This window comes from Accipiter gentilis, chromosome 29 (genome assembly GCF_929443795.1).
Source record: "Accipiter gentilis chromosome 29, bAccGen1.1, whole genome shotgun sequence".
Classification (NCBI taxonomy): Eukaryota; Metazoa; Chordata; class Aves; order Accipitriformes; family Accipitridae; genus Astur; species Astur gentilis.
In genome coordinates, this window is record NC_064908.1 from 7,645,384 (window position 1) to 7,670,936 (window position 25,553).

Genomic DNA, 25,553 nt, shown 5'->3' on the forward strand with positions numbered 1-25,553 from the left:
AGTGTTGCATCAACATTTACCTCGATACCACCTGCTAGTCAAATTAACTTGTGATGAAGCTTTCCTGGCAAGATCCATTGTCCATAAAAACCCTGTTGAGTGGCACAACACTACACTGCCACCTCCCAGCCAGTGGTCGGTCCACAACTGCTGCTGGGCAAGGCCGTGCTGAGCTGGGCTGGTTGTTCAGGGCTGGTTGCTAGTGTGATGCTTGTCTTTGTTATGGTCCTCTGGAACTTCTCAAGAAAAAAAGAAAAACCTACCAACACAAAGGGATCTTTAGCCAATTCATAACATTCTTGGGTGTGAGCTGTCTGGTGTGAAAAATTCTGCATTTTAGCATTTTCTCCTAGATTATTAATGAAGCAGAGCTTCACTCTTACTGGTCTGTGAGAATCAATACCAGCTTCCTTCCAAGCAGAACATTTTGACCCTTTATTTTACCTTCAACAGTAGCCTGTAAGTTTTCTCATCTCCAGCTATGCACAGATGCAGACCATTTGGACGATTTATATTGTTCATTATCTAGCTGGAAATGCCGGTTCCCCTTCAAACCCTTCAGTACATCTTGTCCCAGAGAGGCGGTAATGGCGTCTCATGTCCTGCTGTGACCCATTTCCAATGCTGGCACTTCAGTCTGCTGAGCTTCAGCAGAACCACACACCCAACATGTTTTTTTTCAGCACTAGACACTTCTGTAGCTGAATCCCACCTGAGGCCTTTGCAGGAGAGCAGGGCTGGTCAGGGAAAGGAGAGGAGCTACTGACAGCTCCAGGTTCAGTACTGGAGCCTGGAAACTCCCCCTCCATGTGTTTGTCTCCCTGCAGGTGTCAGAGGCACACAGGGTATGACAGATCCACATGTGAAATCAGTGAGTGCTTGTGAATATTGCACTCTCCCAAATGGGGCCTTTTACCTGTTTGGTTCCTTACTTACTTCTCGCTGGCTAAAGAGTGACAGAGAAATTCATCCTGAGGGAGATGTGTCAGGAGAGGCTATTTAAAATCTAGAATAATGGGTCAGGTGTTTACTAGGGGATCAGGCAGTGGGGAGGGCATTCAGTCATCAAAGGCTGCTGGGGCAGGATGCTGCAGTTTGCCTTGAAATCAGCAGAAGGTGTATTTTGTAGCTTCGCCATTGACAGATGAATTAATACTGGGCTCCATTCATCCCACACTTCCATGGTGGACAAAGGAGCTGTTATTTTTTGCAACTGTGGGCTCTATTATAACAGTATTATCACAGCCTTTTCCTCATCTCTGCTGCCACAGTCTTCTCAAGCAGATCTTGCAAGAAATTCACCCCCAGTTAGCAAGTCCTCCAGGCCCAATAGGTTTTTGTGCCGTGGATCTCAACAGACGGAGCAGTTGGTTTTTACTACCACACTGAAGCTGCAGGGCAGAGGCACAGCTGATGGTGGCTGCCTGGTTTAACACGGTGTTTGTACATATCCTCCACACAGTAGTTAGACAGATGTCTTGAAGGTAGAGAACAGAAGCTAAATTCCCACTGGCTCAGGAAATATTTTATTCTTTATATTTTCATTAAAAAATAAACATAGGAAACAAAACCACAGAACACTTGTGTGATAGAAACAAACGCAGAAAGTCAGAGCATTGGCTGAAAGTGCATAATTAAGTCATGCTACCACATCCCTGATCCCACCCTGTCCCCCAAGCAAGGAGTCAGCAGTAAGCTCAACGAGCAGCACTACACAGAGCCCAGGCACTGCAGGGGCCAAGCTGATGGCAGAGGAGAGCCCATGCTCCCAGAAACAGAGCAAGGCAGGAGACATGCTGAGGAGAGAGTGCTCTAGTGACCCAGTGATGAAGCTCTCACTTGGGGTTTGTGGGGCAGGCGAAGGATAGCTAGTGTAAGAAGGTGTGGAGTTACGAGGCAGGACAATAAACAGCTGAGAACTAAGGGCAAAACAGAATCATGGGTGTCACTCCAAATCAGCCCTGGAAGCAGAAAAATCCTAGCTAAAAGGAAAATCAACACAATGAACTTGACTGAAAGGCTGATGTGGGTGCACTGGACAGAGGTTTGTCCAGGGACAAACCCCAGTCGCTCACCAGCAAGATCTACAGGGATAGTAGGAATTGTGTCCCTACTTTCAGGGCCTCAGCCTTTACAAGGTTGACCTCCCCACAGGGGTAGGAGCAAAGGCACTGCTGCATCATAGCAAGGCTCCCGCTGCCAGAAAACAGTGCTTTGTAGCTGGATCTGTCAAGCTTTTTGAGGGAAATATGATGTGATGAACCTTGCTGAGCACAACTGCTGCAGACCTGCTTCTACACCAGGCAATGAGCTTTTCCTCCTGCACTCTGCCCCCTGCAGCCTCAGGCTTTTGGGTCTCAGTAGTTGACAGCTTTAATCTGCGACTCCTTTTGTGTGCAGACCTGTGAGGAACCTGCAGACACAGCTACAGTGCAGGACCCTCTTATACACGCTCACTCAATTTGGCTCTGCACTGATGTGCGCTTGAGGAACATGTTTCAACATTCAGTATGTACAAGATGATTTGAAGCTGGAACATAAGAGCAGCTGGATTCACCCTCACACATCCACGTGGCTGAGAGCAACCAGAGGACCCGTGCGGTCCTGCAGTGGCTGAAGAGACCACCCAGTTGTGTATGTACATGTCCTTAGAAGCGTTCACCACACTGGCTGTCACCAAGGCTGGGGCCATCTCTGCTCTGCCGATAGACTTAGCCACAGAAACAGCAGAGAATGCAGCTTCTCCTGACCTACTTCACCACCTTTCTCCAGCTTCACACAGAGCTCCCGATTTCAAATGACTGCTGAGATAACACGTTTATGCACATGCTCAAGTCAAAAGCAGCACAGAAAGCTGCTGTTCTGGTGCCTATTTCCACAGCATCCACAACTCTCAAGAACAGTCACTGTAAATCACTTGGGACTCTTCCTCCAGCCGAGACTTTTTAGGATGTCCTTTGTAAGTTCCCTCCAGATCACTTCTCCCGAAGGACGCAGACTCCAGCGTCACAGCGCTGCATCCCCAGGGAGGTTACCACTTCCCAGTTGTCAATGATGGGATCATAGCACTCAATGCTGCTCAGCAGTGAGTTGCCATCATATCTGGAAGGAGAGAAAGTTACAGGTGAGGGATGCCACTGAAGAGGTTGAGGCGTTCAGAGCCCTTCCTGGGAGGATGGACAGCTGCATACAGCAGGAATGGACTGAAATGAAACCACTGCATTAGGTTCCCTTTTGCTGTCTGCTGCCACACTCCTGCCTGTCTTGGCCCTGGACCATCATGCTGCCTATTTAGCTTGGGCACAGTGACTCTGTGGGCTCTCTCCTCTCATAAAGCTTGAAATGTAAATGTGAGGAGAGGCCACCTGAGACAGGGCAGTAGGCTGCATCACCTCAACTCGCTTCTTCCAGCAAACAGACATGCAGGGCATCTCCCTCTGCAGCCCAGGGCAGCCACTTACCCAGCGATTGCATACAGCCTTCCCCGCAGCACGGTGGCCCCCACATAGCAGCGGGGAGTTGTCATGCTTGTTACAGTTGTCCAGGAATCAGTGCGAATATTATAGGCTTCCACGGAGGAGAGATGTGCTGTCCCATCGAACCCACCAACTACATAAATATGGTCATTCAGCAGAGCCACTCCAGCCCCTGGAGAGAGAGAGAAGGTGGCACAGTTACACCCACGAGTGACACTGTCAGCACCATGCCTGGGGCTCGCTGTTACAAGCCTGAACTAGGTCAGTTCCTCTCTCTTCAGAGGATGTTTTCTTACATCTCCCACAAAAGAGCTGTCATAACCCAGTGCCTTCTGTTGTTGTTGTCTCCAATACAATACATGAAAAGCTGTAACTGTACCAAATGCTGCTGAATCTCTGGCATAAGGGGGACTGAGCAACACTGCAGCCAGGGCAGCACTAGCAACATGAGATGTTAACCTTGGCTGAAAGACACCCCGACTCCCTGAACAGACCAGCACAAGGCTTGCTCTGCTGGCAGGTTGCTGTCTGGGACTCTGTCAACACGGAGACAGGTTTCTCTGGTGTTTCTGGCTCCCTGGTGTCACCCAGCCCCTGGCTGTAGCAAGCAGAATGACGCTGCTCTATGTGAAGCTGGAGAAGGGATTTCTTTGACGTTGCTCCTCTGGGAGACAGGGAAATGAAAACTGGTGTCCATTGCACAGTGACAGAGGCGTAAGTGGCTGAAGCATCTGTTCACCTGACGCAGTAAAAGCAGTCAATAATGCAGTTGGTCCAACTGGGAATTTATGACAACAGCAGAAAAGAAACCCCTGCCAGCCTCTGTTCCTCATCTGCAGCCTCCTTCAGGTAAAGCACCAAAGAAGGCAGTAAGATAACAATGCACTTACTGGCCTTAGGTGCTCTTGCCGACAGCCGTTGCTGTTTCGAGCTGCATCTCAAGAGCAGAGTAAACCCTGCCAGGCTGTTACCATCAACACATTGCACTGATGAATATCCCAAAGGAAACAAGCCAGCTACCCTGCAGCTCTTGGGCACCAATCTGTTTCTTCTACAAACAGGGTATAAGAGACTTTCTGTTCCACTAAATGCAATCTCACTTTCACTGTCTGTCCTTGCTGAGAGCACCAAAACAGCTGGGAGTGGCCAGGCTGCCCCAGTGGGCTCTCTGATGGCTTCAGTGACGAAGACTTTGGCTGAGAAGAGAGACCAGACCAAGGCCTAATCAGGAAAGTCGGGTCTAGCAATGCAATATGGCCGTGGTTTCTGAGGGGTGGCCTACCTCCAGAATTTGTCCTAAGAGATGAAGAGAAACAAGGAGGAGACAAACTCTGTGAGTAAAGGCAAGATTACTTTTAGTCCTGGTCTTTCTTGGAATTCAAAGACCTGCATGCAGACAACTCTAGAAAGAGCGTCAAAGCCTTGGGGCAAAATAAATCCTAGAGGGTTCAAGGTCACCAGGATGGATGGACTGGAACTGACACCAGGATGGAGGTTGCAAGTGCAACTGGTATCTAAGCTACTAGTAGTTAGGGGTGTTAGTACCACAGAGCAGCAGCACAAAAACGTGGGTCAAAAAAAGTTCTTGGGCACAGCCCTGTTTCAGATCTTGGTGCTCCAGGTCACAGCACTAAGGAAGGAACCTCGCTGAGCCAGTGCCAGGGTCAAGAGCCCCACAACGTTCCTGCTCACTTCTGGTACTGAGGAACCTGCTCTGCGGGCCGAGGCACTGCTACCAAAAGCCTTCAAGTCTTGTGGGAAACTAGCAAGGACCTGGGAAACCCTTCTTATAAAAGGTTTTCCCCTTGAACTCTTTGCTTTTGGTCTTACCCAAAGCCATCTTTTCTGGTGCACACAACAGACCCCTTGGGGAAAGCTGTCTCATCCTTAAGCTTTCTAGAGATCCGTGGATAGGTCTTGCATGTTGCCTCTGACATAGGAAAACCCACAGATTTTCTCTCGTGCTTGAATGGGGGGTCTTCTCGGATGTGGAAAGTAACCAACTTCTAAATCAAATCCATTCTTGGCATATGGGAAATACTTTCCAACCCACACTTAACAGGAATAGCGCTGTCACAGGAGTAAGTATTTATAGCTTGGGGTTTTGGTGAATGCCACTACAGGAACAAGAAAGCTTAAATATGTTTAGAACAGAGACCAGTTTTAATTGAGTAACCAGCACTTGTCCCTAAACCAGAACACTGCAGCAGGCAACAAACAGAAACAATGCTGCCTAGGCTAATTGTATAGGGCATTTATTGAAAGAACTGGAAAAAAAGCAACTTCAAAACAGTTTTGGAAGAGAGCCTGTAAGCACAGCAGAACTACACCATTGAGAAACACAAAGCTGTGGCACTGAGCATCCTGCCCATCCACACGTGGCTGATCAAGGCCATGGCTACTTGCTAGCATGGCCGTAAAGGTCTGGGGCAGGTGGCCTGAGGCACAATGCGGTAGCAGAGGGCCAACACTTGAGCACACAGGAGCTGCACGAGCCCCACAAGAACTCCTTTGAGAAATGAAGGACAGCCGAGACAGAAAGTTATTCCAAAAGTAGGATTTAAACTATATTTTTCTCCTAGATACAGCTGCCAAACTTAAAGCTCAGATAGAATGCCAAGCAGGAAAGACAAAATAAGAGTTAGTCGCAGGTAATTCATGTGTGACTGCACCATGTTTCAAGTAATTAGCATAAGACTGTTGCAGAGTGACACTGCCCTGGCAGTGCTGCTCTCTGTGTTACTGCTGCTCCAGGAGCTGCGGCTCAGCATTTCACAAAGCAGAGAGGAGGTGAAGGACCAGCCTGCCAGAGCACTCCTGCCTTTGCCATGTCCTGTGCAGCTGACGAGCACCAACTTAGCAAACTGTCCCACTGTCTTGCACTATGGTCTGTAGTTCGTTCCTTGCTAGCTTTTCTCCAAGCCATGTGCTGTTCCTAGTTATGGAAGTCACACAAGGCTTCCTCTCCCCTCCTGTAACCTATAACCCCCCCCATATTCCTCTATACACATCTTAGCATGGGATAGAGACATCAGGCATGTGAAAATTAATCTTTCTCTTGTGGAGTTAAGTCAGCATATCCTAAAATCATCCCTTCTCAAAGTCAAACCACCCACTGGGGTGAGTCAATGTCCTCCAGGGCAGCAGAACAAACCAGCAGTGACTGCTTCCTCAGTGCAGCACAAAACATTTTGACCTCAAGGCACTGTGGGCTCTTACCTGAGCGCTTAGTGGCCATTGGGGTGACATTTGTCCAGTGTCCAGTGTGGGGATCATACCTCTCTACAGAATTCAGTATGTTCAGCCCATCATAGCCACCTGAAACAAAATACAGGAGCAAACAATGGATCTGACTTCTGGAAAATGTTTTCTGCATAGAGAGCAATAACACGCCTGGTTCATCCTTAGCACAGTGTTGCACTGCAATCAGCACAACTCACAGCGTGCTGGGGCTGGCAGAACAAAGAGGATGCCTGCAGCTTGCAAGGCCAGGCCGGAGCCAGGTCAGAGCGAGCTCTGCCCCTGCACTGCACCGGGCCGTGCTGGGAGAGAGCATCACCTCTCCAAACCAGTACAACCAGGTTAGCACCACACTGTCCAAAGCTGCCTCTGAGCATGCTGATGCCATCCCACTAAAGCAGATGTATAGCTTCCAGACCTGGCACTGGCTCAGGGTCTGCATGCTGCAGCCCACAGCTGCCAGCTGAAGCTAGGAGGCTACGTGGAGCTGTTTCACAAGAGGATACCAAGAAATCTCATTATGCAGCTTCAGCAAAGGAGCATCTGCCTCGGGGGACAGTGTGAGGAAGAGGAATTTGGGAGAGGAAAGTGAAACCCATAAACCAGTGTCCAGTATCTGTGACTCCACTGAACAGGACTGCAACAAATGTGGTTACAGCACTGGGCCTGCCTTTTCCAAGGCCCAGAAGGTGTACCTACAGAACAAGCTTACTGAAGTCTTCAGAGTGATTTGCCCTCTAGCACTCTCACCATATTCACAGTTGGTGTGGGTCTCTGAAAATTAAACGAGTGCTACAGAGAGGAGCTGGAAAACATACGGCTCAGCATACAGTTCTGGAGCACTACAACCAACATTGCTTTGTGTGGAGCAGATGGACCCTCTGTTCTGTGGCTATCTCTTTCATCTGTAGGGCACTTTAGCCACTGCCCAGTCCATGCAAACCTCAGCTGGCACTGCTTATCCCACGCACTTCAGCCATCCCTCAAATGTTGGCTGATTGTGTCCAATTTGCTTCTGACAGCATTTACTGTAGTTATATGGCAGGTCCAGTCTAAGCCATTGCAATGGTAACAGTGAGAACAGGCTGCATTTGCCAACAGAGCAGTGCAGTGCCCAGTGCAGTGAAGTTAAACCTTCTCTTCTACCTGGACGTGACATAATTGGTGCTTCCCACAGACAGCATCTGTGCTGTCATTTCTGTAAAAAGCAAGTATTTGCAGAATGCCTAGACGTCCTAAAGATACCCACCGAGGCAGTAGATAACTCCATTAGCTACAACAAGCCCCGCTCCTTCCCGTGCTGTCTGCATGTCTCCCAGCATACTCCACTGATCAATGTTAGGGTCGTATCGTTCCATACTGGTGTGACGTCGGCTTCCATCAAACCCACCGGAAACATAGATCATGTCTGCAATGTTAGACAGAGGGTGGACTCAGCGAGTCATGTATCAAGCATGCACATGGAGCAAGAAGGCCCTCACAGATGGAGCAAAACTACAACATGGACTGCAAAATACAGGAAAAACTATGGATCTTGGCACATTCGGAGCTGAGACAAACCCAGCCTCCTCACCTGAGCTCACTGCATTAGCCTGCACACAGAGCCAACAAACAAAACATACAAAACCCATCTGACCCTTACATCTGCTTCTTGCTGATAGATGAAAGGGAACACACACGCCCCAGTTATTTTTTCCATGCTGCAGAACCTACTGAAACACTGCCAAACCCTGCCTATCACTAGCATCATGTCAGCACCTCCCACAAGTAAATGCTTACAAGGTAGTAAACAGACAGGTAGCAAAAGGAAAGAAGATCCAAAAGACTTGTCTGGATCATCAAGATCAGTCCCTTATACTGGAGAACCTAATTCATGCAATGTTTTCACAAATTTGTCATCTTCAAAGCAGATGCATTTTTAACAGAATTTTCATTATAATAGATTATTAACAATCTAAATAACACTTAATAAGACTTAACCAATATTAATTATTAAGAAGATATTCTAATATACGCATTAAAGCACAGAATATTCATTAGAGCAACTGCTATTTTAGTGGCTAGAAAACTTCCTCTCCTTTCCACACCAACTTTTCCCTGACCTGTTTATAATCATATGTTGGTATTCAATTCTTATATTGCCCATTTCCTTCTCATGCCAACTTATACTCATAGAGAACAATCATATCTCCTCTTGGCCTTTGCTTTGCCAACATAAGCAAGCTGAAGTGTTCTGGTTTGCTCAGTAAAGTAGTTTTCTTCTTCCAAGCCTGTCCTAATAATCCTTCTCTGCACACGCTCCAGTTTCAGCCTCTCTCCAGTGCTGGATGGTTACTGCTGTACTTGGTGTCCTGTGCTCAGTAATATGTGACACTGTCACCACCCCGAGAGCCTCCCACTCCATAATCCGTCATAGTGTTCCTTCCCGTTGATGCACAGACACATGCCATAAAAATGAAGTGGAGGCAGAGCTCCACATGTTTTCCACTTATACATCCAAATGACAAGAAGGCAGAATTTCAGACTCGCCTCCTCCCTCGAAGCCATCCCACTTGGCACATACCAGCTCAGGGCATTTCAGGATGAGAACTGAACAGGCTGTACTACCCTGCCAGTACAGTGACCAGTACATACCTCCAAGGGTCGTGGCTCCTGCCAGGCCTCGCCGTACGTTCATTGGAGCCACGGAGTACCAGATACCATCCTCATCTGATGTATAATCCAAGCACTCCACTGAGCTGAGACGAGAGCGACCATCATACCCCCCAATCACATAGATCCGATCATGCAGGGACACTGTAGCAACGTAACGCCTCTTACGGGTAATGCTCTAAAACAGTCAGAAAACCAAAAAGGTCAAGGAGAGGAAATAACAATGATGCATGGAGACCAACTGCTGTTCTTCCATCCTCTTTTGCTGCTCTTTTGGAAAGTGCCCCACTACCACAGAGGCAAGCAGCACTATGGATTTAAAAGATACAACCTTAATGACTGTGTCTGCCTTCCTCTGCCTGTACTCTGTCTCTGCCATGCTCTCTTCTCATGGCCAGGTCTCTTTGCACTAAAACATTTTGCACTAAATGTCATTTATCTTATGCTGCTACTGAATCTCTGATGCATCTCAGACGTTTGCGTGCCTCCCACTGGCTCTCTGCAGAGATTGTTAATGGGAAAATGTGGAGACTCAGAATATTTGATGAAAATACCCGAAGCTTTTAGCATCCAAAAAAGAACAGAATTTTGGGACACCAGGTGATACTGGGTCTTCTGTGATTAGCGATATTAAAGAGGACGCAGTTCTCCAGCATTTCACACAGATAAAGGTGATTTTAAATTTGGGTAGAAATAGTCCTCAGTGCAGGAATTCTCTCTTCCTTACTATCTCCCATTATGCTCAGAAACAATGAAACCAGAGACATCATGCAGTCTGCCTGAAAGCAGGACTGATTATACTATTCCTATTGACATTTCAATTATCATCACTAACCTTAAAGCTTAACACCTCTTCAATAAGAAACATGATAGCTCTCACTCCCACAAAAAAGATGTGGGTCTCTGTAGGCTCATCTGATTAGAAATATGACAACCACCTCTTATACAAAGCTTACTTAGCAAATCTGCAAATGTGAAGCAGTTTCAGCATTCACTATGTAAATCTTAGCAACTCTAAAGAATTTCTGTCAGAAATTCTAAGCAGAACACAAAGGATAACCCAAAGAGGAATGTTATATAGTTGATGCTACAGGATCAGTGTTTGATCACAGCTTGTTCAACCCAGTGGTGGTCAAAAATGGTTCCTTACTGGCAAGAAACTCCACTCCTGAGTCTTTGGGTCATATTTCTCCACAACATCAATAGGTGACTGCTGGCTGCCAAAGCCGCCAATCACAAGCAGGACTTCATTAGCTCCTAGAGAAAAAAGGGAGAGCAAAGTCAAGTCAATCCCTTCACAACCAAAGGGTCACCTCAAGGGAAACACTCGAAGAAACACAGAGCCTTCCTTGGTGCAACAAGCTGCCTCTAAATCCCTGTCTTCATCACTACTGTGAAGCAGGCACCTAACCTGGCTACAGGCATTTGGACTCCCTCTATCCACAGTGGGGAAAAAGAGAGAGAAACCCTTCCAGGGTGCGCAGCAGTAAGACCAACTCAGGTGTTAGGAGCTGTCTGCTGGACAGCTATTCCTCCTAATAGAGGCATTTGAGAAGACAAGCTGGCTAAGTTAGGTGCTGAAGTTGGCTCGTTTGTATCTTCTTTTGTATTCTTTCCATGATTTTTTCCCAAACCTCTTACCACCCCATGAAAGCTGAAGGAGGATGGCTGCTTTCTTGCAGCCTCCTCACAAAACAAGGCCTTCTCCCCTCATTTGCAAGTGACATCCAGACCAGATGGCACCTTTGTTCACCACTTCACCGAGAAACAAGTCAGGCTGACTGAAGCCTGAAAAATTAATGAAATATTTTCCCAGTATGTATTTTATATGTACATTTATATGTATTTTATTTAATTTATTTCATAAATGATAAAACACATTTATATGTATTTTATTTCAAAGTTGCCTTTCCTCTACTTTCTTTTCTCTGAGATGGTCCCTGAACTTTTCTTATTTTCTCCCTGACAGCTAAATAAGACTTGTGACCTGGAGAGTTTTAACTTCCCTTGTAATGATTACCTTGAAGGTAGGCTTCTATCATGGTTTTAAAAATAGATGAGCATCCTCTGGATCCCTTGGGCCCTTTCTGTAACAGGAAGTTTTACTAGAGTTGAGAACTGTCCAGCTTTTCATTGCAGAGGACTGAACACCAAACAACAAAGATTTAATAAGACCCTGTCTGTCACAAAGCAAAACATCTGCCACCTCAGATGAAGAATAATAATGAAAAAAAAAAACCTGGGAAGGATTCACAAAAGAGCTCCAACAACAACAACTTGCAAAGCTTCCTGTCCAGTCTAATAGCTAAAAGTGCAATCATTTCAGTTTATCCCATAGAAAGTTAATACACAACTTGATCACAGTTTAAGTGACACATGATAGGAGCATTGCTGACAGCAGATGGTATTGAATCAATTAAAAAAGGTAGGGCTGAATCCAGAAAATGGACCTTAGCAATAAGGTGCACAGTTTTAACCTGTACAGTTAAACAATAAAACAGTTTTATGATGTCTCCTTTATCAGGTGAAGCATTTCAACTAAGAACAAAGTGAAGCATGTCTTTCTAAAATGACAGGTTGAGCTGAACTGCATGTCATTGAAACCAATGTAGGATATTCCCACAAAACCAGGAGACATGCTGTGGCCTGGACTATGCTGGAGGTCAAACCACATCATAATAACATTCCCTTCAGGCCAAAAAAGTTTAATCAATGTGTCTCTGACAAACCTAATTTGCCCTCCTCCTCTAGTGGTTGAACTTATTTCTGTCCCCTAAAACACTGTCAATTACAGGAAATGGCCACGAAGAGTTTTTTCAGGGTCCCTCTCCACTACAAAAGCAGCAGCACCAGAGAACATGCAGGTAGGTTTGCTTGCAGAAAAACGAGCCAATGCTGGCACTGATGGCAGTGCCCTGTGAGTGTGCCCGGGATAAAGGCATGGCAGAGACAGTCCTGAGAGAGTGAGTCTGAAGATAAGAGAGGGGGCATCATGTGAGGAACAGCCATAGTCATAAAGAAGCCATTAAAATAGTTTTCCTTCTTCTGTAGGTCATTCCTACTGTTCATATTGCTCTCAAGTGCTTACACCCCTAAACCAAGGATTTTCCTAACCATTCAGTGACTGTGCTTGGTAGGAGTTACTGAAATAGAGGAAGAAATCATCATTTATTTCCCTTAATAAGACTAGGGAAAAAATAAAAAAAAAAGTACATCTGAAAAGAAAGAGGGACCTCTCCATCTCCCTCCTTGTGCCTTCCCCTCTGAGATTCCCTGCTGAAAACTTGCCTTCACTGCAACACAGCTGCCTCTCACCTCATGGCTTTTTGTTTCTGACACTGATACCTGCCTTTTTAGACAGGAAGAAACTCTTCCCACACTTCGTGGGCAGCTGCATGCTGAGACAAACATATCTGGAGGCACCAACAACTCAGAAAACTGGTTTTATGGTTACAGCAGAGGCCTGGGATTAAAGGCAACCAACTAGTCTCCACATTGCCACTAAGCAATTGTGCTCTGAAAAAAACACACCTCTGTCCTTTGCTCTAGTCCCTTTCTTGTACCACTGGGGACTGTGGATTGACAAGTTACTGCTGTGAAGCACTTCAGCGCAACTACAAGGCACTAGACATGGTGTTTAATACAATACCTGCCAACGCCCCAGACCTTCTCAGTGTCCCTTCCTCTGCTGCTCACCTAGACGTGCTCTTGTCCTGGGTCCTTGCATCTGACTCCGAAGCTCAGGCCGAAGATGAAATTTCTTAGCTTCATCTACGAGGTCTCTGCACTGCAGACTGCATCGTATAAAAGGCTGAGGAAAAACATGAGTCACTGGTGCATGCAATGTCTTTTAAGATCCCTCATAAGAACTGTCCTAAAGCCAACTCTTGTCAGTTCAGACAGCATAAAAATGCCTTGTGTGCAGGCTGTGGCTAGTAGTGTCATGGTGCAAATACTGCACGCAAAGAAATGCAAAGACAACTTAAGACTGGACTGCAGCTGAAAAGATATGGCTCAATTCTCACACAAAGTCTGGCACTGCAGGTTCCACAATGAAAGTAACTATATTGGAAAACTAAGGAAAAGCCACTTCTGCTACATTTAAGCCAGAAGAAGTATGGCTGAGAAGGGGGACTGGCAGTGAAACTACACTTGAGATCAGTTTGGCTGGATCTGCCCCACATAATCAACTCTCAGCATGCACCTGCCATCAAAGAAGAAACAAGGAGCACAGCACAATGAAGCAGTTTAGCTGGATCTATTAGCTTGAAGTAGTAAGGTCTTCTTTAAAGTAAGTGGGGGGGGTCCTGCAGCCCAAGGATAGTCTCATCCTCTCTTTGCATAATGCTGTGTAAATCCCCTCCCTGGCTGAGGGCCTGGGCCAACCTCCCCTGAATGTTCGCGTTCAGTTCCCTTTTGGGCATTTGGTGCTATATGCTGCTGCAATAAGTTAAGATTTATTTTTACAAGTTTTTGGTGCTTGTGCAAGAAGGCCAGGGTGTTCAGAGATGATGCCATGCAGGGCCAACACTCTACTCTCCATGCCGAGATGATGATGTCCCACCAGTGTGTGTCACTCCCAGACTGGAGAGGCCATTCTGTGCAGTAAGAAAGCTGAGGCCCTGTGTACACACCATGTTAGGCTGGTTTTGGAACAGATCTAATTGTTTTGGTACCAGTCCCTTTCACATTAGTTTCAATTTCAGTTTAAAGTGGACCATAACAATCTGACTAAACATATTTTAGTTCTGGCACAACTTAACTGCCTGTTAGCTGCCCTTATTTAAGAACATCCCTAAAAAGCAGTTGTATCACATTAGAGATGAATGTTACTAAATCAGCCATTTCTCTATGTAGGGAAGAACGTTATTCAGCACCTGTCAGGTGACAAGGGTTAGTAACCAACGATTATCTCACATCGCCATCAAACCAGAACGCTGGTTTGAATTTCTCTGTGCCTTCCTGTCAAACCTTTCATGGGGGCAGCATCACTTCTTGTTTGGAATTAAACTTCTATTGCAAAAGCTTAATTATCACTTATCATCATCCACATTTTGGTTTGCCTCTGCAACACCCCAGCCACACAAAGAAGCAGTATTAGATATGGCTCTTAGCCCTGTGTTGGCCCAGCACCTACACAGCTGCTGTCCTTCTCATTCAAAGGTACATGCTTGCCATCTGCACCTAAACCTCCCTAGGACGGCATGCCATCAGCCTTCAGCCTAGTGAAGGAGACCTGCTGGCACTTATGAATGAAAGGCAGAAAGCACTTGTTAGAAACTATAATGGATGACAACAGAAAGCTGCTACATATATCAGAGGAGACAACTGACTAATTGCTCTGGATGGGGCACCCTTCCAGCTGAAAAGTAGCATGCTGTAATGCTGGCACAGCAAACTACTTCTGAATAAAACAGTGGGCACTCCTGCTGAACAGGGACAACTCCATAGTGTCAGCAACAAAAAGCATCAGCAGAGAAAGCAGTTTTTAACATGTTCTGTTAGAACAGTAGGAGTTTAACTAGGGAACATGGCAATCACAGATACTGGCTCCCAGCTGTTCTGTGTCCATGGGCCCAGGCTGCCTATACCTCGGTGTCGATGACGTCTGTGATGTAGCGGGGGGTGAGAAGCGGCATGCGCACGTACTGCAGCAGTTCTGGCAGTGATGCTTCCCTTTCTTTTTTTGAGTGCTTCACCCAGTTTATAACTGCCTCAAAAACTGGCTCTTCGGAGTCCACCTGGAAAGAGGAAGCACACACTAATCAGACTACAGGATAATATTTCAGCTACTGCCATGGAACAGACAACTTCCAGGCTGTTGACACTGCTTCGCAGCTAGCAAGAGAGCAGGACATTTCAAGTAAGAGTCTGTTACGGAAATTCCCAGGAGCAGTATTTACAAGCACTATGAAATCCCCTCTTTTTTTTTTTTCCCCTTAAAACTGCATTTGTTTTTGCCTTACAGCTGAGATCAACAACTGGCAGTACGAGTGCCAGAAAAGTGAGCTTTATGGTACACAGCAGAGCCAGAAGCTGGGAGCCACCACTGGTGAGAGAGCACAGTGACAGGCAGTAACTAGCAAGGCAGCTCCCCCAACTTCTCAGCAGACCTGCAAAATGCAAAGTACCATCATAAAGATGATCAGAACTGCGTTTCCTTTTTACGGAGCAGTGTCTCGCTTAACCCCCTGCAGCCCCCTGCCCACGCACTGCCCCTTTAACACCTGAGCCATAGCAGGTATGTTTAAGTTTTTTTTTATTTCAATCCACATTTAAGAAACCATAAACAACTGGATTTCAGAGTGGAGAACCTCAGGGCGTGAATATTACTGTTTATTTCTACTGTTTAATTTATTTGTTGTCTTGTTTATTTCTCTCTCCATTTAGGACCAGCACATGCTGATACTTATACCACTTCCAGAGATCACACTGATTAAACCATTTATGCCTGATACCTCTAGAGAACCTCATGTTCCTCTGGTTTGGACACCTGTGATTACCAAAAGCGAAAGAACTGTAAAAAGCTCTGTAATATATTATTTAGGCTCGGTTTTCTTTTTGCACATCTTCAGATCATCCAATATAAAAGCAAATCAGACATGAATTTATTATCATGAGGTCTGTCAACTGTTATTAAATGTGAAGATAAAAGTAGATACTATAATACGAGGGTTGAGCCTTCCCACCGATATATGACTGGTCTTTGAACTATATGACTGAACTTTGAAGTTCAGTTTGAAGCTGTCTGTTGCAGAAAGTTCTGAAGCAGGGAGCCACAGAGGTTAATTATGTAAGGCAATTCTTCCAAGCCATTGATTTATATTTGTTACAGTATAATTTGAAATGGCCTCTTTTTATTTGAATTACAAGGAAAGGACAAGCCGAGCTCACAAAAGGAGAACAGAGTACTTTATTGTTTCCAATTTTCCCCACCTCCTCCTTAAATGCAATAGTCCCACATCGTTTTATTCCCTCCTGAACTGACTGTCCTCTGATATATTTAACATTTTTGTTGTTCATGAAATCATTTCTGTTTTCTGATAAACGATGAGTAACACTAAACACAGCATCACAGCGAGGACCTGCCATTATACTTCTCTAACAGCCAGGGGATTTTCCGAGGGTGCTCCCTCAGTACCCTCTAATACAGCACACCACCTCTGCACTGGCACAGCAACACCTAGATTTACTCCCTTCACCTTCTTAAGGTATTACAATGAATACACACCTTGCTGTGTGTCTGCAAGGCCTGAATCAGTCCTTCAAATCCACAATGCATTTTACTTTGCCTGTGGGTCATCTGATTAGTTTGGCTGGGTCACTCTCAAGTTCCTCATTATTTCCTCTCCACTGTCCAGAAGCATTATGACAGTACTCACCACAACCCACATGAGCTCAAACCCTCACAGCATTAAAGCTGCGGCTTGTTAAAACACCAAATACACTCAGGTCTTTCACTGCTATCTTGCATACTCTTTCTCAAGCAGGCTTATTAACAACAGGATGTCAGCTTGGATGAAGGCCACTTTTAAGGCATACATCAAGAATTCTCCCCTGGCTACCCCTGTATTGGCTTTTCAGGAATTCCACCAAAGATATTACTCACATTGGTTTGCTTCTAAGAGTGCATTCTAAGAATGTTTCAACCCCTTCTTTTGGAACTGAAGCAAATATCAATGACAAACTCTCAACAAAGTCCATCTCAATAAAAAAAATAATCAAGTCGCCTCCCCATTACCAAGGAACATTCAACTTATTCATAGAAAGTCATGGAAAAAAGTATTTGACAGGTTCCAGCCAAATAGTAAATCCTCCAGAAACCAACCTTAAGGGAACTAAATCTGCATATAACTCCCTGAAGAGTCAGACTACCCTGAACCATCATGCATTCTGTTGCTTGTAGAAGTAGAGGATACCCAAATGCCTGGGATGACATATGCATTCTTTGTGCTGCTGAGTAGCATGCAAAGGTCTACAAATATAAGTTAAAGTCTTGGGTGTATTTCTGAAATGTACGCATTGAGACAACTTGTCTTTGTAACCTCTGAAATCTCCTCCAGGGAAAGGAGGAGACAAGGGAACAAGAACTCTGCAGAGGTAACTAACTGTGATTGTCTTACTTGCAAGAAACACTTGTGTGACAACAAATTCTTACATAGAAGCTACATGTTACTGATCAATTTCAGATTACATGGCTAAAAAATTAGAAGCAGTTTCCTGGAAATTAAATTTCAAATTCAGGAACTGTGTGAGAAGTCCACCCTAGAGGTATGGACTGATTTCTGACTGGTTTCAATGTTTTACTTCAATGCTTTGCACAGTAACGGTACTTTTCAGGTTTTACCTGAATTTCATCACACTTGATGAGCTTTTCAACCTCTTCTTGATTTAAGAGGATAAACTCTTCATGCTGAACCACCTCTGGAAAATGTTTCTGGCTGAAGACCTCTGCAGCTTGCATTAGATCAACACAATTGTGTGTCTCAGCAAAATCCCGAATGCCCAAACAATTTGATGGATCCAGCTGGCTTTCTAGAAACTCACAGCAAGCTTGTTTCACACCTACGGAAAATTGGAGGGGTGAATGAGCACTGCATGCTTACTATCAATCCAATTCTTCGGAAAGGGCTTCAGAAAACAAAGTTCTAAACAATAATGAAAATCCAACTCAAATAATAAGCTTAAAAATACTACAGAAACACACACATGCAAGTATTTCTTTGGAGGGACGTGAAAACACTAAGCAGTAGACAACGTGTTTGGGCTGTTTTGATCTCTGGCTATTCTATTTAAACGCAAAAACTAAATAAGTCTGATATACTAGGAAAAGACTCAAATGTGAGTTGTACGCAGCTTCATGGATTATAAACAAAAAATGTATATGCTAGTGGACATACCAGATTTCTAGGTTTTCTCCAATGTCTTTTTGATAGTTGCCTGGGATTTGGGATAATTGCCTGGGATAGCTCCACAGGTGCATGTGCAATGACATCAACCAGTTTGTTAACGACCCAGACATGCTATGATGGCAGGTCAAATGACACGTAGGATTTGCTTATTATTATAAGCTGACTGAGCTGTAACCTTTATGTGCTATACAGCCCACAATTCCTCTTGGGAATTCTCATGCAGAAATACAGTAGCCCATAACATGGAACAATAACCTGTTTTATCATCTTTTTTCCACCCAAGTCAGTTCCTCTACCAATAAGACCAGAGCGCACAAGACAACAGAAGAAGTTTGACATAAGTACTTATAAATATCATGCCTTCCACAATCTGTCTTCCATTTACAGAAGGTCAGACAAACCAAATCTCTAAACAGCACCAATTGTGCAATTTGTGCTGATACTTGGCAATTACCTTTCAACTGAAGCAGACATGCCGCTGGGAGCAATTCTTGGACATTTTCTACTGTCACATGAACAGTTTCTGTATATACAAAGTCTAGCAGGATTTCCATGGTGGAGGCTGTCAGTCCTTGGATATCTACATAGGGTTTATCTTTCTCTGAGAGCTGTAAATTAGAAGGGAGACAAAGGTTTACTTTTCAGTAATGGCCAACAACAGTCAGCAGTTTTTTAAAATGTTATCTGTCACGAGAGGTTTCAACAGAGATTTGTCCCTTCTCTTCTTGTGCTCACTGAAAGAATAAGGGAAGGAGGGAATTGCCCTACAGAATTCACTTACAGGGTGAGTAAAAGAGCCAAAGTTCATTAGGGATCAGGAGAACAGTCAAACTGCATTGTAAAACAAGCAAGCTGAGATTAGAGATAGCAGAAATTACATGTGTCATTTGTGCAAGGCAACTAAACTCCCTCCTCCATGCAGTAACTCCAATCTTTACTACAAGGAACAGTCCAGGGGGATTCCTCCCTGGGCTGGATGTGTACAACATGCTGCAGTGTACATAAGAGTCCCCACCTCACCACTCTGCTCTAAAATCAAACCAAATCAAACTCTTTCCTAACTGGTCAATTCCTGATCCATTCTGCAAGCTTATGGTAAAGGTTCCTAAAAAGGATAACTATCTATAGGCCAGGAAGTTCAGAGTTAAAGGTTAAATGTAGGTTTAGCTTAAACATTTGAAAAGAAAACGATAGTACATACAGTAATGGTACTTATACAATCCTGACTTTGTTCCCTGACCATTTTATCACCTCCAATCTTGGAGTAATTTTTTTTCCAAGGAATGTTACCCTCTCAACAGTCAATCTTTGGGAACAGTAAATTCTGCAAATCCACCAAATTTGCACCTCTATAGGTACAAAACTGAGATTATATTTCACAAAGCATCAGCTTTGTGGTTCAGTGCATCCATTACGAAGCTGCTGGCACAGCATCTGATGATTCATGAACAATGGGCTAGCAGGTGGACTCACTAATCACACCCTGCACATAGCTGCACGCTCGTCAGTATGAATGGACCTCAGAAGGCTGTCTCCATGCAGCACGCAGCAAAACCAACCTTTTTTCCCCATGACTTTTGAAGAAGTGCAAGCACGATTCAGATGAAAGCCATTGACTTTTCTTGCCAAGAATGAGCCTGAAGTTGGTTACAGACAGATTGAGCAGAGACTCAATGAACAGGAAGCATGATCACTTGGCTTAGAATCTGCCACAGTTGAGGAAAAAAGGAGGTAATACAGCAGTAGAGAAAATAAGAGCAGTCAAGGATATTCCTGCAGAGGCATTTGATGACACAGCAGCAGAAGGCAAAAGAAATGTCTCTGCTAAGACTGAGCCATTTCTATGATGCAAAGAGATATGCTTCACTGTAGAGAAGAGAAACACAGGAGGTAATGGTGATACTCAAAGTAATTTGAGGTAAGAGGCCATTCAAGTCTGTTGACACAGTGAACGAACTTTATGGCATCCAGAGTCAGAAAGGAACAGCATATTACTGTGTCTGACCTGCTGTATGACAGGCCATGCATTGCATTTAGAAGCCAAAATGAGCTCCTAACTTGGGCTAGACAAAACATTTCCAAAACAAGACTAAGCTGTTTGGTACAACAGATAAAGGACACAGATGTCACCAAAGGTCAGAACTGATCAGACAAGATGCTCATATGATTCCAACAAGCAAATGGAGATGTAGACCATGCATACTTAGAAGAAAGAGGATAGGGAGTTACAAACATCTATTGACAGATTACAAGGGCACCAGACCTCCTGGTAATGTATTACACTGCATCAGGTAGAAGCTGTAGACCTCTGTTCTTCACAAATCAGCCTGGAGCTGGTAAAGAAGCTCCTGTCCCCACAACCAATATTCACTAATCAGCCATGCACATACTCTCTTTATACTGCTGATCAAAACACAAACCATGGGGACAACACTAATACTATAGAGACGATCACCTCCTGCTCTCCTTGTACTTCTGCTACATTCCACTACTTGGTTGTTATTTGTCTCACAGTTCGCTCACGTGCTAAGATTGCTTGGAAGGAAGAAAATATTTCAGGTACACAATGTACGTGATGCAGAATAACTTGGGATCCTAGCATCATACCTTAAAGAAGGGTATCAGAGAGGAGACAACTTGATTCTGAACATCCCATGAAGACTCTGAGCTGTAGCTCCATACTGCATATGCAGTGTTAGAGGACTGTATAGAGTGCTTAGCGCTGAGCTGTTGGGACAGAGAGTCCCTCTTTTAACAATACATCTACATATTTGGACTCAGAAGCAATGCAAAATTATGGTCATACAATGCTAATCAAAACAGTATAAGCAGCTTTCCTTTTGTAGGTGTTTAGTGGTATGAGACATCTCTCTACACCTCTACTGTTAGAATTTCAGATTAGTTTCTCCCTTTGCTGTTTAATATCAGAGTTCTGCTAACCAGCAGGAAGTAAAGCCATAAGGGATTGATACTCCCTAATACAAGCATATTTCTTAACACATCATAAAAAGCATGCAGCAGTACAGATCCAGAAATCAACTGCAGCATCCAGGAAAACACTTTCCCATAATTAAGGTGAGTCACCTGGAGACAGCAGGATGCCTACGTTGCTGAAAACCTTAAGGCAAGGGCTGCAGTTCATGGCTCTGTTGTGAAACATAATGTTGATGTCTCCCATTCCATCCATAAATCATGCAACTCACTCTGCAGGAGAATAGGCCTAAAATTTTGGATCCACTTTCTTATTTAAGGCCACTTCTTGGTTTTGCCTTCACTAATGCAGATACACAAAAATATATTGCAATAAACCCCTTCAATTTCTTCTCACCTATAGGGGAAAAGAAATGCTGGCATGACAGTGCTAATACGTGGCTCGCTGCATCCTGGAAGGCGTTTACAGTACAGTGAAGATGACCTTGTAAGAACTTGGAAACAGAAGTTGTTTATTTTCAGAATAAGAATATTTCTCCAAGTTCTAGGGGAAAAAACCACCTTCAATTTCTAGAACATACCCTCCAAGAGAAGGCAGACTAGTTTCTTTCTGAGGTGGAGCCAACAATCAGCTCTTACACATCCCGAATTATGCTAACTTGTCCAAACAAAGACAGAAATGCCAATTCAGAACTAGGATCCAGGGGAGCATTTACTAAAACTGCTCTTCAATTTTCACTACAAGGAAGAACCCTGTAGGCAAAACTGATGGGCTTTTCAGTTTTCCCACACTACTCAGCACAGGGGTAGAGAAAAGCGATGTCAAAAGCCAGGGGTTCAACAGGTGATCAGTGGCTTCTCTCATTCTGGAAAATGGGAACAGAAAATGGGAAGAAATTAAGACTAAGTAAGATTGAGAACTTTTTAAAGTAAATGTTAAAGTCAGAAGTGAGAGAAAGAAGGAAACCAGAGATGCATGGATTGGCAAACACAATTCCTGATGATGATAATCTCTGATGACAGTTTCAGTGCTACACTGGCCATGCACAGATGTATCATCATGAGTGACAGTGGACATAAGCCAGGGATCAGTTCTGAACAAAGCCTTGTGCGGCCCACGTCTGACAAAAGCCACGCATTACAGCTAGCCAAGTAATCCCCAGATTCACAGGAGGCGAGCGAGGAAATGCAAAGGAAGCCCTCGCAGAGACTGCTGGTCCATTATGCAATATGGCATTTTGAGTTCCCTCAAGTTACAGCCATGGCCAAAACACTCTGTACCCACAAGTGTTTGGAGAGTGACCAAATGCTGTCCCACTACACTCACCAACATACTTGCCATTGACACACATAGGAAGCAGGTCCACTTTGAGGCTTACCAAGCTGTCATTTCCTGGAAAGAACGCTCTCACAAACACTCGGTAATTGTGTGTGCCACTTGGCAGGTTTGTCATTTTGGGGTTTCCATATGAAAAAGCAAATTTGGAAGAAATACAAACTAAGCAAAAGAAGTAAAACCCTTAAAGCAGCGGCAATTTGGGAGCGTGAGAGATCGAGCAATCATGCCCACTGGGCACACTTATTTTTCTAGGAAGAATTACATCTATGAATTAAGGTCACTACAATGTTACAGTTAAAATGAGAGTATAAAGAAGGAAGGAGAGACGGTCTCAGCTTAGATCCAAAGTATACCAATCCTCAGCCTTTGTTAGCAGCCACAAAGAACGTTCTGTAGCACACAGAGTGATCAGATCTCTGTAGACTGCCTAGATAAAGTCCAGGAAGTCAAAAGCATTGACAGGAACATAGAGGCAAACACAAAGAAGCAGAGACAGTCTGCTACACTGCTGTGCACCTTGAAGCTATTGATAAACAGAGAACTTCAGCCTCCAGGGACTAAATTTGCTTTGCGTATTTTTTTTAAAAATTAAATTTCCTTTATGCAGAGAAAGAGCATAAACCTGACAAATTTACAAATTTCATGAAGACATGGACAGAAAATATATCGGTATGTGGTCAGTCTACATATGTCTCTTTTTTGGTGGTTTTGCACAGGACTATGAAAACTAAGACACCTGCTCACTCAACACAAACACTGAAAGACGTAGGCACATAGACAGGTCTGCCAACAGTGTTCATTGCCGGATAAAACAATGAAGAAAATTATTCTCTCCTGCAAGGACTGCTGGGCTAGCAGGGAGGTCTTTAGGACCTTTGAGCTATTTAGCAATTTTTCTCCCTGCTGATGGGGAAGCTGCTAGAATAAGGAAAGCATCTTCTGTAAGAAAAAGACACAAAGATTGATTCAAACTTCTAAAAGACAAAGCCAGGAAAAGTATCTCATATTTAGCAATACGAATGAGTGCTAGCTTTAGCTCAAATATTACCTCTCAGTGATTCAGAAAAATAGCATGCAGGTAGTACGAGTCAATACAGTAAGTACTGTGAGAGCAAAGGTCCTCACAAGCGAGATTTGCTGTGTGCAGCAACTGGAGCTTATAGTCTCACCCCCAAGCCCAGTGCTAGAGGTTACATCCTCTCCGCAAGAGCAACAGCACAACCCCACATGTACCAGCTGATCAGCCAGTGCGAAAAGGAGACCAGAACATGAGTTAAATACCTCCATTTCAGTTTTAAAGGGCTGCCTTAATTCCATACCCGCTCTAAGGCGCACACCACGGCTCACTCAGCTTTGCCCTAGGTGGGGCTGGTACCCTCTGCAAGAGAGATGCCTGGAAGCAACGAAGACCATAAACCACCACTAGACAAATCAGTAAATGTATCAGAGCCTTCCAGTTTGCCGGCTCAGCGCGGCAGCTCTCTGGTGCACGGGTCGGTCACGCAGCAGACAATGATTCAGGACCACGGTCCCAACTGCAGCTGGTAACTCCCACCACGCCATGATAAAGGGCTCTGGGGCCACCATGAGGAGACCTAGAATCACCACGAGGGGCTCCAGGGCCCCCAGGAGAGGACCCAGAGGGCTCCGGGGCCCCCAGGAGAGGATCCCGGGCCACCACGAGGGGATGCGGAGAGACCCAGGGCCCCCACGGGGGGATCCCGGGCCCCCACGAGGGGATCCAGGCCCGGCTGCCGAGCAGCTTGACAGAGAGCAGCCCGAGCACTGGGCGGCCCTTCCTCCTCCACCCGCGGAGCACCCAGGGCCGGCGGCAGCCCGCGGTCTCGGGGCGCACCGACCTCGCTGGTGAACATGGCGCAGAAGTAGTCGCTGCAGGCGGCCAGGACGATGCGGTGGGCCGGGAAGTCCTTGTGCTCCACGCGGAGGGTGACGTCGCAGAGCGTGTTGCTCTTCCGCAGGGCGTTCATGGCGTTGAGGATGGACTTGGCGTGCGAGTTGGTCATGATGTCCTTGGGGGGGGCCATGGCGCCCGGCACCTGCGGGCACAGCCAGCACGGCCACATGTCACGGCCCGCCCGCCGCGCCGCCAGGGGGCGCCCTCGCGCCGCGCCGCGCCGCGCCGCGCCGCGCCGCCCCTCCCCTCCCCTCCCCTCCCCTCCCCTCCCTCCCTCCCTCCCTCCCTTCCTCCCTCCCTGCCCCGCCCGGCTCGCTGCAGGCCGCCCCGCGACCCCCCCGCGGCGCGGCCTCCCCGCTGAAACGCGTCGCCGCCCGCCCGCGGCGGCCCGGCCGCACTCACCGCCGCGGGGAGAGGTCCCGGCCCGCACACCTCGCCTCCCTCCCCCCCCTCTCCCCGCGCGGCGCAGCTCCGATGGCGTCATTGCGCCGCGGCGCCGCGCGACCCCGCCCCTGGGTGCCTCGCGGTTGCCGGGCAACGCGCTCCCGCCGCCGCCCCGGCCCCGCGTCCGTCCGGCGGCGCCGGCCGCCGCCTTCGCGACCCGGGGCCCGGGGCCCGGGGCCCGGGACCCGGGGTCGGCTGAGCGGTCCCGCACAGAAGCGGGAGGAAGCGGTGCCGAGCGGGACCCCGGCGGGGCGGGTGCCCGGGCCCGCAGCGGCGGGAGCGGCTTGGGCTCGCTCAGCTCTGGGGAGGTTGGAGTGAAATATTACAATTTATTTGACCCTTGTCTTGGCGGGGGGGGGGGCCTGGAGGCATGGGCAGATCCCTCACAGAGTGCCGGACGCGGGTCACGCTCTGCCGTCCCGTTTTGTCACCCCTCGAGGGTGAACACCCTGGAATTGGCTCGGCCAGAGCCAAACCAGGAGTGAGGCCCTAGAAGGATGCCTCAAAATCCCAGTTTTTTTTAAACGAGTGCTATTTTTGAGCTCTTCCCACACACAAAACTGAACATCTCCGGCAGATTGCCTCCAGCTGACAACCCTGAGCTCTTGGTGGTTGCCGCCTCCGCTCCCCCGGGCCCTCAAGCT

The 25,553-nt window shown here is 46.2% G+C and overlaps 1 protein-coding gene across 2 annotated transcripts; it reads right to left on the reverse strand.

Moving 5' to 3' along the window:
* Window positions 1-1,519: 1,519 nt before the first annotated feature.
* KLHL12 (kelch like family member 12) lies at window positions 1,520-24,924 on the reverse strand. Of its 2 annotated transcripts, XM_049832929.1 has the most exons (12): window positions 24,868-24,924; window positions 24,410-24,607; window positions 18,735-18,888; window positions 17,716-17,933; window positions 14,960-15,109; window positions 13,065-13,179; window positions 10,519-10,625; window positions 9,351-9,546; window positions 7,966-8,124; window positions 6,696-6,794; window positions 3,462-3,648; window positions 1,520-3,102 (listed from the first exon to the last, which is right to left on the reverse strand). In XM_049832929.1, the coding sequence occupies exons 2-12, from the start codon at window positions 24,593-24,595 to the stop codon at window positions 2,976-2,978; spliced, it is 1,698 nt and encodes a 565-aa protein (XP_049688886.1). In that variant the 5' UTR covers window positions 24,596-24,607; window positions 24,868-24,924; the 3' UTR covers window positions 1,520-2,975. The 2 variants fall into 2 exon arrangements, with proteins under 2 accessions (XP_049688886.1, XP_049688885.1); XM_049832928.1 differs by lacking the exon at window positions 24,868-24,924 and having other exon boundaries at window positions 24,410-24,676.
* Between the last annotated feature and the right edge of the window lie 629 nt (window positions 24,925-25,553).